Consider the following 12,213-nt stretch of genomic DNA (forward strand, 5'->3'; position numbering starts at 1 on the left):
CTTATCTGTCTTCTCCGCCTGCTATTTGAAACTTGAGAACGAACGAGAATTTGGCTTCACATAAGACTAACCTTCCAGAGTTGTTTACATCTGTTGCTTCGTCTCCTAGTCACTTCTTGAGTCTCTCCGATACAGAAGCTATTTCATCCTTTTCCAACCATGTTCTCGTCCTTGTGATGCTGGGCAAGTGCACTTTGATACTTGTTGACCAAAATGACAAGCAGGCCCGTTCAGATGTGATTTGTTACTCGTCATACAATGCCACAGGTGCTGGAGCGTTTTCGTAGAAAATGATACGTTATATTTATGCTGTCAGGATTTCTCTCGGGTCTCATTGGGCCTCTGTACCTAACCAGAGCCGTGTTCTCACAGTCAATCTCAATGGCCTGTTGCTGGCCAGTAATTACCGTATATTACCCGTTATCCTTCCCACCTCTTCCCTTTTGATGATTACAGATACGTATATTTAAACATGGCCCTTCTCTTCCAAATTCTTCATCAACGAGACGCTCGAGGCGTGTTGGTTCACACGTGACCACCGGTAGTCGTCAGGATTCTCGTATCGATCTCGCAGCTCTGCAACCACGACGAGCCTATCTCTTGGTGCACTCGACGACAGCTTCGAAGTATTGCGAGGGAGTTCGGGATGGGGCGGATCTTGATCGACACCGGCGGTTGCTCAAAGCCGCGGCTGCAATATCTAGTTACGTTATGCGTGATCCTCGTGGATCGGAAAAGATGGCTATAAATCAGATCACGCAGTTCTTGGGTTAGACTGTATATGAGTGAGTCGGATTGCGGACCAGTCCAAAGCCTGTGGGCGAACTGTGACGGGTGCAGTGGTCCAGTGGTTGGCACTGTTTTCCTCCATCTCGAGCCTCTCCTGTGCGTATGTATTTGTAGTATCCCGGTGGAGATGGGAAAGAATTTGAAAGGAGATAGCTTCCCAGTACAGAGGCTGGTGCGAAAAAAAAAATGACTATTTATGAGACTTGGAGGTTGGTTGGTTTTCCTAGCACCCTAGGCCACGACTATTCACCTACTCAGTTACCAAGAAAACAGACAAAGAATCAGAAGTCGCATCAGCGGAAGAACCCTTAATCCTCAACAATGCTGGAAATTGTTCAATCAACATACCTCATTTCAAAATATTCATCTCACTTCATTGAGGGTGACATCGCGGGCTACTACAAGCAGGAGGGTCTAATTTAGTTGGTTATATCTTCTGCACGCATATTTACCGTCGGCTTCTGTCCAACCCATGTAATATGTGTTTTTCTAGGGTTTCCGAGACTGTATTATGTGTTTGAGTGATGCTTGGCTCCTAGTGATTGCCTTCAACTGTGATTGCTGCCTAGAGCAACCGCAATTTTCAAACCTCGTCTGTAGGCCACGACATAGTCATCTATCTTCACATCTGCACAAACGATGCACGATTTAATGATACAATACCACAATCACTAGGATAAACTATTCTCCTATACTGATCTTGTACCATGAAGGTGTCAAATTTGACGAAGTAGATAAAGGAAAACAATTTACACGTAGACTGCAGTCTAAGTTTGCCCGATTGCAATCACGGTTTTTCTATGTAGCAGGAAAGTCCCCGGATCATACTATGTATTACGAGAATACCCCACAGAAGACGAGCACAAATTTAGTCTTTAGCCAAAGGATTAGGTTGTCGAGCTTTGAGAGGGCCGCAGTCACGTACTCGCGGACTGGAAAGGTTGCTGAGAGGCCGTAGTCACCTTTGAGGCGGCTTACATCACTCAGATGTCGTTGGAGCATGTGAGGCTTGCGCCGGCCTAAAATCCTGGCGGGATGGGCTCTCACCCCACATTGACCTGCCATCATTCACAACCGTGAGCCACCGCCAATCCACGAAGAACACAAGACAAAGTTCTTGAAATTTAGCTACGGTCTTGTCGCGCGTCAAGCAGGACCCCGTATCGAAGACACAAGATTCTTGAGCCTAGCTCTCTACCAACGACACAGTTTGGGCCTCTCGTCATCCGCATCAACTGCCCCTCCTTGCGTCACTCATCCAGCACACTCGGAACAATGGCATCAACGATCGGCATCAAGGGCGCGCACATTGGGCCCTCGCCCCTCGGCGGCAAGCCTTTCGTGTCGAAATGGTCGAATAGATACCGAGGTGTACGTTGCGGACCCCCAATATCTGTCCCAGAAAAGCCCTTCCCCCAGCTGACTCCGCCGCGCAGGCCACAGTCCAGGACCTCGAGCCGCCGTCGGCGCTGTCGCTGAACCCCTCGGACCCCATCTCGCTGGCGCTGCTGAGCGCCTTCGAGCGCGACTACACGCACCTGACCATCATCGACAGCTCGACGCGCTCGCTGCTGGGCTACATCGCGATCCCGCAGCTGCAGGCGCAGCTCGACGGGGGCCACGTCAAGCCCGAGGACCCGCTGTCGGCCGCCATGGTGCGCTTCCAGCGCAAGGGCCGCACGTACAAGGTCATCACCATGGCCACGCCGCTCGAGGAGCTCGAGGAGTTCTTCGAGGGCGGCGGCGTCGGCCAGAAGCAGGACTTTGCCGTCGTCACGGACGAGGCCCGGCGCTTCGTGCTCGGCGTCGCCACCAAGGACGACCTGGAGGAGTTTGTCAAGAGGCGGCCGGCGTGAGCGAGGGGCTCGTGGAGGGATATCATGCCGCCGCGTCGGCACTTGCTGCAGGGGGAGGGTTGGTTGATGATGCACAGCAGCATGGGAGTTCACTAGACTGGAGGGAAATTTTGGGTTCTGGCCGGCTGGCGCACTGGAGTTTCTATCTGGGCTGGACATGGTTGCATTCAACATTGGAAGGCCAAATTGAGGCTTCTGGCTCGAGGATCGGACTCAACGATAGAGATCCTCTTGCCACGCCAAAAGTAATGATGACGAGGGCAAACGGACGGTATGCTCTGGAACTGTATATATCTCTGATTGTGGAAATCGAATTCTCAAGCCAGCATTACACCTCGGAATAGGGTATTTCAAACCAAAACTACCTCCTAGTAAGCCTGGTCAAGCTGTTTTACCAGCGGCCCAGCACTCTTCGCTCCAAAGCAGATGCGTTCCGGCTTTCTACCAATATAGCTCGTCCCCAAATAAATATACATATCCCGATCTAGTACGTGTTCTTTCTGTTCTTGATTCTTGAGTAACACGCCTCCCTTCTCCGGTCGGGTCCGAGTCGTCTACTCCGGGATGAAATCGTACACCAGCGTGATCTCGACCTTCTGGTCCCCCTTCTTGAGCACAATGTTGCGCGCGTACCGTCTCTCGCCGCCAATGGTCTGGAAGCCCCAGACCTGGGTAGCCGTCCACCCGCCATCGGCCACGGCGCTGCTGACGACGTGCAGGGCGGCGTCGGGCCCGGTGCGCTCGGCCTCGCCGTCCAGCCAGCCCTTGGCCAGGAACTCGACGCCGTGCTCCTTGACGGGCTCGATGGCGGCCAGGGCGTCGGCGCCGGCGGCCGACCAGGTCGCGCGCGAGACCACGTGGCCGAACAGCCAGTCCGAGTGCTCGCGCGTCGCGTTGTTGACCGTCCGGTGCTCCGACGTGCCCTTGATGCCGCCCGTCGCCGTCTGCTCGATGTCGATGTGCACCACGCCGTCGGCGTCCGTGTACTGCTTGGCGTGCAGCGTCACCGTCGCCAGCCCGATGGCCTTGCGCGTCAGGTAGCCGATGCCCTGCAGGGCCAGGCCTGGCTCAGGGTTGTCGGAGAGGGTCTTGTTCTGTAGGGTGGCAAGGAGAACTCGGCGTCAGCTTTTTCGTGCCTGCTGGTAGCTTGACGGGTACAGATGCGTGGCATTGCGATCAAGGGACACAGCAAGGCTGATATTGGCAGGTGACGTAGTAGCGGTGACGTTGAATGTCTTGGTGCTATAGCAGAAGAGAGCAACATACCATGACCCATTTTCCGGAGAGGTCGCCGATCGTTTTGCTTGCGGGGGCAGCCATCGTAGGAACTCGCAGAGTATAGTTCTGTCTTTGAGAAAGGAAGTGTATGTTCTTGGTCGATCTCTACGAACAAGTCGTGTACAGCCTTTTGCCTCTGGAAACTCGATCGCAAGTGGCAGTATCGTAAGTTGGTGGGGTAGCTCCGTCCGATAACCAAACTGATTGAGAGGACTACTGTGTAACACTAGGACTAGGTGGATTTCATACGTAACTGAGGACAGTCAAGGCAGGATCTATCTATTTAAAGACGAGACTGGCTGGCTCGCCCATCGCGTGGTCTGGCGGGGCATCCGGGCGTTGCAATCTGTCCAGCCTAGGCATCGCCATCGCCAGCCTCGCGGAGCTTGTCTTGGACGGAGGTTAGAATCATATGTCGTGGACTGGGCACGCGAAACCGAGGCATCACGTCAAGGGCGCCCAAGACGGACAAGCCCGCACCCCGGAAGCCTAGGAGGGGTTGCGTTTCCGTTTCGGGCAACATGTGAGCCCGAGCTGCGGGGTGGCTCCTTGTGGTCCTGTCTGCACAAGCTGCACCACACCACAATGCCCATCCTGGCACTGGGGTACATAGGCTCTCTTGCCATTGGAAGCTCTCCCAGGGCCGTGGGAGGGATCCCCGACATGCGCGACCGAGTGCCTGGTGGCCCGACACCGACAGCTTCCTCGCCACGCCCGTTCTATCTCCGCCAAGCTCAGCACCGTCCGAAGGCGGGCCCTCGAGGAGGGCGAAGAGGTCCCATTTGCGTGGAACGGTCTAACGATCTTTCGACTTCCGTGAAGGAGGGTTTATCACACCGGGCATATCCAGAGCCTGCCCTGCCTGCACTAACCATGGCCCTTGTGCTGCCAGTATCACCCATTGAGGTTGTCGAACCAGTGATGGAAACGCCTCCCGAGATTGGCGACGAGCTAACTCAGAAGGATCTTCGCCCCCGTCCGAAAACGAGACCAATGGCCCGCAAAGGACGAAAGGAAGCTAGGACGAGAACAAGGGGCCTATGTGACCCGTCTGTCTGGATGCGGGAAGTTGGTTTCTAATGTAATGTGACATTGTGATGTGATTGCGCAGCCCACCCGTGCTCATGTGTGTGCGTGTGCGACGACATAAGGAAACATAGCTTGAACGGCAGCAGCACACTGGCAGCAGTCGGTAGCCGACGGGTGATTGCGGATGGGAGGAATGGCACGGCGAATAGATAATAAAGCCTAAGCGCCTTGGAACTTCCATGGGGACATTAATAAGATAGATATTCTGAGGTCACCGTCTTTTGAGCCTCGTATATGCAGTTCCCATCGCCAGAGTTTCGGAAGAGGAAGAATAAGGCAAGAAAGAAAAAAAAAACACCGGATATCCTAATCGTACAAGGCCGCCTATACCTGGTGGCCGTCATCGCTTTTATAAGACGCAATGCCAATGTCAAATCATCCATACCTCGAGCCCCCCTAGGGCCACAGTCCTATTCGACATCTACGAGGATATCGCCTTCTCGCCCTCGAGTGAGGCCAAGTCAAACTCCCCCCGTTCACCTGCTCGTACAAATCTCCGGAGAAGCGGCTTAGCCAACGGGCTATCAACCCTCCGCCCTCGATCACGGCCACCACTTCATCTTCTTATAACTCTCAATCACTTCCTCGATGAGCTCCTTGGTCATTTTCGGCTTCTGGTACTCGAAGCCAACGACGCTCTTCAGCCGCGACCCGTCCATGGATAGATCTGTATCCTTCAGTAACTCTTTCTCCATGAACGGCGTCAAGGGGCCTGCTCGTGTGATTCCCGCGTCGGCCAGAAGGTCAGCCCAGGGGCCTAGAACCTCGTCGTTGACGTCGTCCACGACGCTGTCCAGGTTCAGTCTCGCAAACGTACTGACGATGGTGCCCTGGAACCCGGTCTGGATGTTGAAGATCTCGCCAATCACGTCGGCCATGGCACCCTGAGTAGTCATGCCGTCGTCGACGACGTTGAAAGTTGGGGTTGTGCCCATCTCCTTGGGATCCCACTTTGCCTTGCCCGCGTCATACCACTTGGCGGTATCCCACAGCGCCCGGGTGACATCGTCAATGTGGGCTGTATTCGTTCGCAAATCCTTGGTCCAGAGCCACTTCATTTCCTCCTCGAGATGCTGATATACGCGCGCCATGCACAATGCGGTAGCGACCCATTGAGACGCATATGGACCGTAGACATGCGCCAGGCGCACGATCACGAGGTTGAGGCTGGAGGGTCAAGCCGAGTTAGTAACTTTCTCCGACGCGTATGCGAGCCGCCGACGAGTGGACGTACCCTTCGATCTTGGCCAGTTCCTCCTCGGCCTGGAGTTTGAACACGGCAATCTTGCTCCAAGGCTTGAGCTTGTCCCCCTCTTTGCTCGGCGACGAGTCGGGCTTGTACACCATTCCCGTGCTCAGCTCGACAAAGCACTTGACCTTGCGCTTGGCCGCTTCTCGCCCCACGGCCAGCGATAGCTCTTTCGACCTCAGCTTGTACACCTCGTCCTCCTGTGAGTATCTCGTCTCGCCGCCGCAGTTGAAGACATAGTCCCACTGCTTCCCGTCCGGCCGGTCGAAGATTCGGGTCACGGCTTCTGTCAAGAGGATGATGGCGTCAGTGAAAGGGACAATACCAACTGCATCGGGGACGGGACGGGACGCGGCGGGCGTCCGGCGTCAGGGAGGGTGAGACCGGGCGAGGGAAGCCAGACATACGTTCTCTCGTTGCATCAGCCTGCATGAACTTGTCTCCCGAACATGCTTCTTCGAACTCGGGCGCTAGCCATGCCAGTTGCGGCAGCACCTTGTCTACCAACCGCACCTCGGATGCGAGGTCGTTCTTCTGTATATGCAGGGCCAGGAATCGTCCGATGTATCCCAGGCCGCCGATGATCAGCACCGACGGTTTCTCGGTCGCCATGATTCGTCTCGTCCCGGGGGTGCGCCGTGATGCCGCGAAGGGGTGTCAGACTCGCAGAGGGGCTTCGGGTTTTGGTTGGACTGGACTTGTAGGCGCGGGGTTTTGGAAGACTTCCAAGTCGGGATGGGGGTTTAGAGGCCTCTGAGCCGAAACCGTCAGTCCGTGTGGTTTGGGTCCCACTAGCGGCGGCACGACTGAATCAGGGGACGACCTTGGATCTGGCACTGGCCGGGCGTAGCGACAAGCAGGATAATGCAGGCGAGAGATGTGCCAAAAAAAACAATGGCGTGGTAGGTTCACTTAGTTATTCGACGTGCCTTGTGCACCGGGCCAGCAAGCAGGAGAAAAGAAACGTCGTCCCAGGTCCCAGGAAGAGGCCAGTGTAGTGGTCGGCGGGTATCAAACACACGGTCAGGCGGATCCCAGGCACTAATATTTGCTCATTTCACTCTGCTTCAGTAGGGGATCCAGTCCGACGACGCGAGTCCATGCGGGAAGCCCCAGCCCTATATAGACAGACCGGAGCTAAAATGAACCCTGAGCATAGGAAAGGCGGTGTTAGTTAGTAGATTGCACGTACAACCCCAAGAGGCACCCAAGACGACGTGAAGGCGTGCATGTGCGTGTGTGTGTGTGTGCTCATGGATGTATGTGTGATATGTGACGCAGGTTTGGGGGGGTGTGGGAAAGGGGGAAGAGTTGTAAGGGGAGGTTGGATGTGCAACTTGGTCGTCATCCAATAGACCCGGCTCCTAAGGGCCCTTCAGTTCTCTCGCGGACGACCAAACAGGAAATCGCCAGTGGGAGACAGCAGCGAGACCACGATTCAATTTGGACCTTGTCTCCTGCGGGTAGGGAATAATGGGCGGGACTAACGAGGAGGCGGCCACGATTCAAGCCGGGCAGCATTGCACTAAGAAGCTGGTGGTGGAGTCAATCGGCGGGTTGGGCCTTGTGATGTTAGTCCTGGGAGGGTTTAATGCGCCCTCACGACCTGACAATGGACTGGGAGACCCCTACCTGCACCTGAGCCGTCGAGATCGCCCGCTCTGGATGTCTGGCAACTTGGAACTTTGGGGGCGTGCGAGATCTTCAGGGCTGGTCTCCAGCTCAGAGAATGGAAGACTGCGCTGCCAGCGCCGGCATTACGTATGAAGCGACCTGGGATAAGTTAAGCCACCTGAGAATGCGCGCGCATATGCTAAAGTGCAGTCAAATTAATCAGTTCGGCGTGAGGGGAAGGGGTGCGCGACCCCAACTGTCCGTTCTCAAACTCAATCCATGGATGCTACCTAGCTATGCGACCCTCAAGGCGGCAGCGTTCTACGAGTCTCGAAACCCGGCTGCAGCAAATCCAGGGCTCGCAATGGCCAACCTTGGAAGTTACTCTGTGAAAGTTAACTCACTCCGTGCTGCAGCCACAGCAGACCTGCTTGGCCTGGTCCAGTTGTCTGGAGGGCATTGGCTCCAGGGCTGATCAGTCGTCTCTGGGACACCGTCTTAAACATGGACGTCGAACACACCCAGCAGACAGCCCCCCTACAGCACGCGAGCATTGCCTTCCACCAGATGCCCCTGTCATCAAAGATGGCCTCAGCCGGCAAACTCAATGTGCGGATTGTTCCTGACTTGGTCTCGTGGCCAACGGCCAGCAGAGTTCCACGTCCGCAACCTTATTACCACTGGCCTCAGGCTGGACGTCGCATCGAAAGACAGTCCAAACTATCCATCTTCCTCACTGGGCCCGGATCTGCCGGGCAGGAATTCTTGTCCAGCAGCTCAGGTTGTCGTATTCCCGTTTCAAGAGCGCGTCTTATAAGGCCGTATTAAGCATCATTCCGTCCCAGGCCTACAGAGTCAGGTAGTAGTTACAGGGGTCCACACCAACCGCAGCTCTCAGCTCGTGCAGCGGCTCATTACCGAGCTCCGCGCAGCGGTACCCTGTCATCATACATACCCGATAGATGCAACAAACAAACACTCTAAAACACATCCAACAGGTGTAAGATGATGGGCTGGTGAACATCCATGGCTTTGGGTTAGGTGGATCCTATCGTGTCAGCGGCGAGCCAGCCAGTCGTGCAGTGTCGTAATGTCGCAGAAGCTGTCTCCAAAGCCCGGATTAGATACCTGGGTATATACCTAGGTGGGCATCTTGACTGCGTACCTCGTACACGCAGCATCTTTCACCAGACGGGCGCGAAGGTCCTCATTAGCATCCAGGGGCGCGGCGGAATATTGCCCTTGCAGTTCACCGGTCGGCACCCATCATGCATGCGTCTGCTGCATGACCCCTCCAATCGTCGTTGCCAAGGGCCAGAACAAGGGCGTGCCGTCAACATCGATGAGTTCCAAGGTTGGCGATTGGCTTCGTAGCAAACATGACTGTCCACGAACCGCGAACTCTTCTACGGGATGCTGCTAGCACATGGGCTCATCAACCCCCCTTGGCCGTTCCCGAAATGTCAGGATCATGGGGGTCTGTCCCGCACTCTCAGGGGGGCCCTCCTTTTTGCTCATCGTGGTCAGAGCAGCGAACTAGGTTAGGGGGCGGGACGATGTCTTCTAGAAGAATTCTGCGCAGTGATCATCCCCTTTCTAGCGTCGAAACCCTGTCAGTGCAGCAGCCCACCATGCCGCCAAAAATTCTTCAAACAACTCCGAATCATCATCGACCTTTGCTCCCAGGGCCCCAAAAAATTGTTTGCCTCCAATCTCTCTGCCCATAACCGGAAAGGGGTCAATTTCTCAGCGCGCCACTACATGGCGGTAAGATCTTCATTCGCCAATCTTTTTGTTACCAACGCCGGGGAGTCCAGGGAGGGTGCAGGGGGTGAAAGTGTTGTTTTCGCAGGTGGCTTGCAACAAGACTTTCAGGCAGTATTGGAAGATCTCCACGTTCCGTCGCCAGTCAGATTCGAATTGATTGTAAACCGCCACGGGTGCGCACAAGACTTGGGCAGGGGACCATGTAAGTTAAGCGAGACCGAGTGCCAGGCAAGCCAGGGGTTCGCCTTCCATGGGTGTCGTCTTTGCATGTGTCCTGTCCTTGTTATTCTGGACCTGGAGCTGCTGCTCTGGCGGGTGTTCCGTCCAAGTCCCTGCCGGAGCGCTTCCCCGCTGGCAGGGGATATTCCGCCGGGTGGGAAGGATTTGCGTTCTTCATGCAGATCTTCGGATTGTCTCATACGTACATACATGCAAAATCAATAGCACCATGGCACAATCTGCCTGGGGCAGGTCGCAAGCAGCTTTTTCTTCAGAGTCTCCATGCGACTTTCCTCTTTCTGCATCGTTGACGGTAGGTTGTGGCAAGCCACGGTTTGACGGAACCCAATGGGCCTTGCAGGCTCTAGCTTGCGCGCCTGGTGTCTCAAAGCTTGGACTTGGCCATTCAACGCCACAGTTGGCGCCAGACCTTGCTGTTGATCAATCTATCACAGGAGGCGTCGGCGTGGCATGTTCGTCAGACGTCAGGATATTCTCTTTTCCCCCCTTTCTGTTCCCTGTGACAGCACTGTGACAGCAGGCAGGCTAGTAGTAATGGAGATTCGCTGGTCACCGACATCTATAGTGCATTGATCGATACGTATCTAAGAGCTGTCGACATTGCCATCATTTCGGATCTCGGAGTAGCTCAACGTACTCCGACGCTCAAAGAGGCAACGCTCTCGTTGACTGCGCGCCTGCACGATAATCGGGTACACAGCTCTCACGACATAAGTCTTCATATTGCCGTCTCTCTTCAGGAACAAGCAATGATCGCCAGTGACAATGTCGGGGATAAGCCGCCCTCCAGACAACGTGGTCAGGTCGCATTGGTTTGGTATTAAGTGGGTTGCGATGAACCTGTGCTCGCCAGGCTCGCGAAAGCTCCCCAAATGAGCCTCCAGGCCTCCCCCAGAGTCAATCTGGTAATCCTGGCTCACATGCAAGTCATTCCCGCGTCTCACCCTTGGGAATCGCATCCCGCAGCTTCTGAAACAAAGTTCCGCCCGTTACTCCCCCGGCATTGTCGCCTACTGGCCGCGAATTCTATTTAAGTCGCGCTCAGCCGGAATAACATCCGATAGAGGTCGCAAGGTTGCTGTTCTGTTCTCTTGGCATTTGTCGTTCGGCACCGAATAGGGTGTTAGGGGCATACGGTACAGTACCAGTAGCACTAGTTCAGTGTTATTATAATTATGAAGAGTATAACCCAGTTCCGGGCGATGAACTTGCTACTTCTGCAGCACGGAAATATGGCCCAGGTCGCTACCTCGATATTCGGTTCTTACGAAGCATTCCAGCTGAGGCCTATTCGATGAGTGTGCCTAGGCTTAAGATACGGCTATCTATAGCAGATGTGGACGGCTTGCATAATGCAGGGTATACCTGCTTCTGTAGAGCAAGTGGCTGTGATTTCGTATTCCCTCGGGTAACTTTACAGGGCAAGGGTTATGGCATGTTTTTGTCATCATAGCATTGGATACTTGTGGTTTGGGCTTCCCTGCAACCATCACCAGTGAGCGACGCCATTGCGTCTGAGAACTGGTTCTCTTACAGACTACGGAGGTTGCGACTTTCTCAGCCGTCTCGGACTTTCCTGCAAAACGGCATGTGGCCGTCCAAGGACGCTTCAGCATTGCTCGATCGACTTAACAACGACGTACATTCGCACTTAATACATACTTGCTTTACTGCCCGGTTCATTTGATATGCTGCCTTTTTTTCTATGCAAGGTGCCAAGGATTCAATCCTTTCTGGCCGGAACCAGATTGAAGCACTCTACTAGACGGAGCTGGACATGCACTATGCGATTACGAAGTATAAAAAATCGAACCGTTGCTTCCAAGACTATTGATTTTCTGTAATCATATCTCTGTTTGGAATCGATTTGAGCATTCTTCGCATACCAACACACTGGAGAAGGCGCGGCATGGGAGCAATCCTTTCCGTCCGTAACTTCCTGTACCATTTTGCAAAGCATCGTGAACCATGCTCATAGTTCTTAATGTTGGAAAGAGGAGTGTCTTTAATTATATGAGGGATGTATCATACGAGCTACGATGATCGTTGGGTCTCTTCTACATGATATCTGATCTCCGTGACATCATGACAAAGTTTAATACATATTGGGTCCTTGTGGTGTTGGTAAATGAACCTACAGAAATGCAAGGTACACTGGGTCCTGTGCGGTCATGGTAAGATATGCCACCGAGTTCAAGCGTGATGAGTGTCCTTTTTTCGTTTCCTGACTTGCCACAGTTTCTTCTGATACCTGTTGCACAGTTCTAGTTAGAAGCTTTAAAGCCAAGAACATGTCCCAATGTGGATTCATGGGTGCTAAACCGGTATAGC

At 54.2% G+C, this 12,213-nt stretch overlaps 4 protein-coding genes across 4 annotated transcripts; 2 read left to right on the forward strand and 2 right to left on the reverse strand.

The window, feature by feature from the left end:
- Positions 1-2,064: 2,064 nt before the first annotated feature.
- Positions 2,065-2,645, forward strand: JN550_003844 (uncharacterized protein; the record flags this gene model as incomplete). The annotated part of the gene is made up of 2 exons (XM_049315293.1): positions 2,065-2,160; positions 2,226-2,645. 2 exons carry the CDS (start codon positions 2,065-2,067, stop codon positions 2,643-2,645), a joined length of 516 nt encoding a protein of 171 aa, XP_049174414.1.
- A 554-nt stretch (positions 2,646-3,199) lies between these two features.
- On the reverse strand, positions 3,200-3,965 carry JN550_003845 (uncharacterized protein; the record flags this gene model as incomplete). The annotated part of the gene is made up of 2 exons (XM_049315294.1): positions 3,200-3,739; positions 3,912-3,965. The coding sequence occupies 2 exons, from the start codon at positions 3,963-3,965 to the stop codon at positions 3,200-3,202; spliced, it is 594 nt and encodes a 197-aa protein (XP_049174415.1).
- A 543-nt stretch (positions 3,966-4,508) lies between these two features.
- Positions 4,509-5,003, forward strand: JN550_003846 (uncharacterized protein; the record flags this gene model as incomplete). Its single annotated transcript, XM_049315295.1, has 1 exon — positions 4,509-5,003. One exon carries the CDS (start codon positions 4,509-4,511, stop codon positions 5,001-5,003), a length of 495 nt encoding a protein of 164 aa, XP_049174416.1.
- A 551-nt stretch (positions 5,004-5,554) lies between these two features.
- On the reverse strand, positions 5,555-6,873 carry JN550_003847 (uncharacterized protein; the record flags this gene model as incomplete). Its single annotated transcript, XM_049315296.1, has 3 exons — positions 5,555-6,179; positions 6,247-6,547; positions 6,669-6,873. The coding sequence occupies 3 exons, from the start codon at positions 6,871-6,873 to the stop codon at positions 5,555-5,557; spliced, it is 1,131 nt and encodes a 376-aa protein (XP_049174417.1).
- Between the last annotated feature and the right edge of the window lie 5,340 nt (positions 6,874-12,213).

This window comes from Neoarthrinium moseri (assembly GCF_022829205.1).
Source record: "Neoarthrinium moseri strain CBS 164.80 chromosome Unknown scaffold9_Wmoseri_CBS_16480, whole genome shotgun sequence".
Lineage (NCBI taxonomy): Eukaryota > Fungi > Ascomycota > Sordariomycetes > Amphisphaeriales > Apiosporaceae > Neoarthrinium > Neoarthrinium moseri.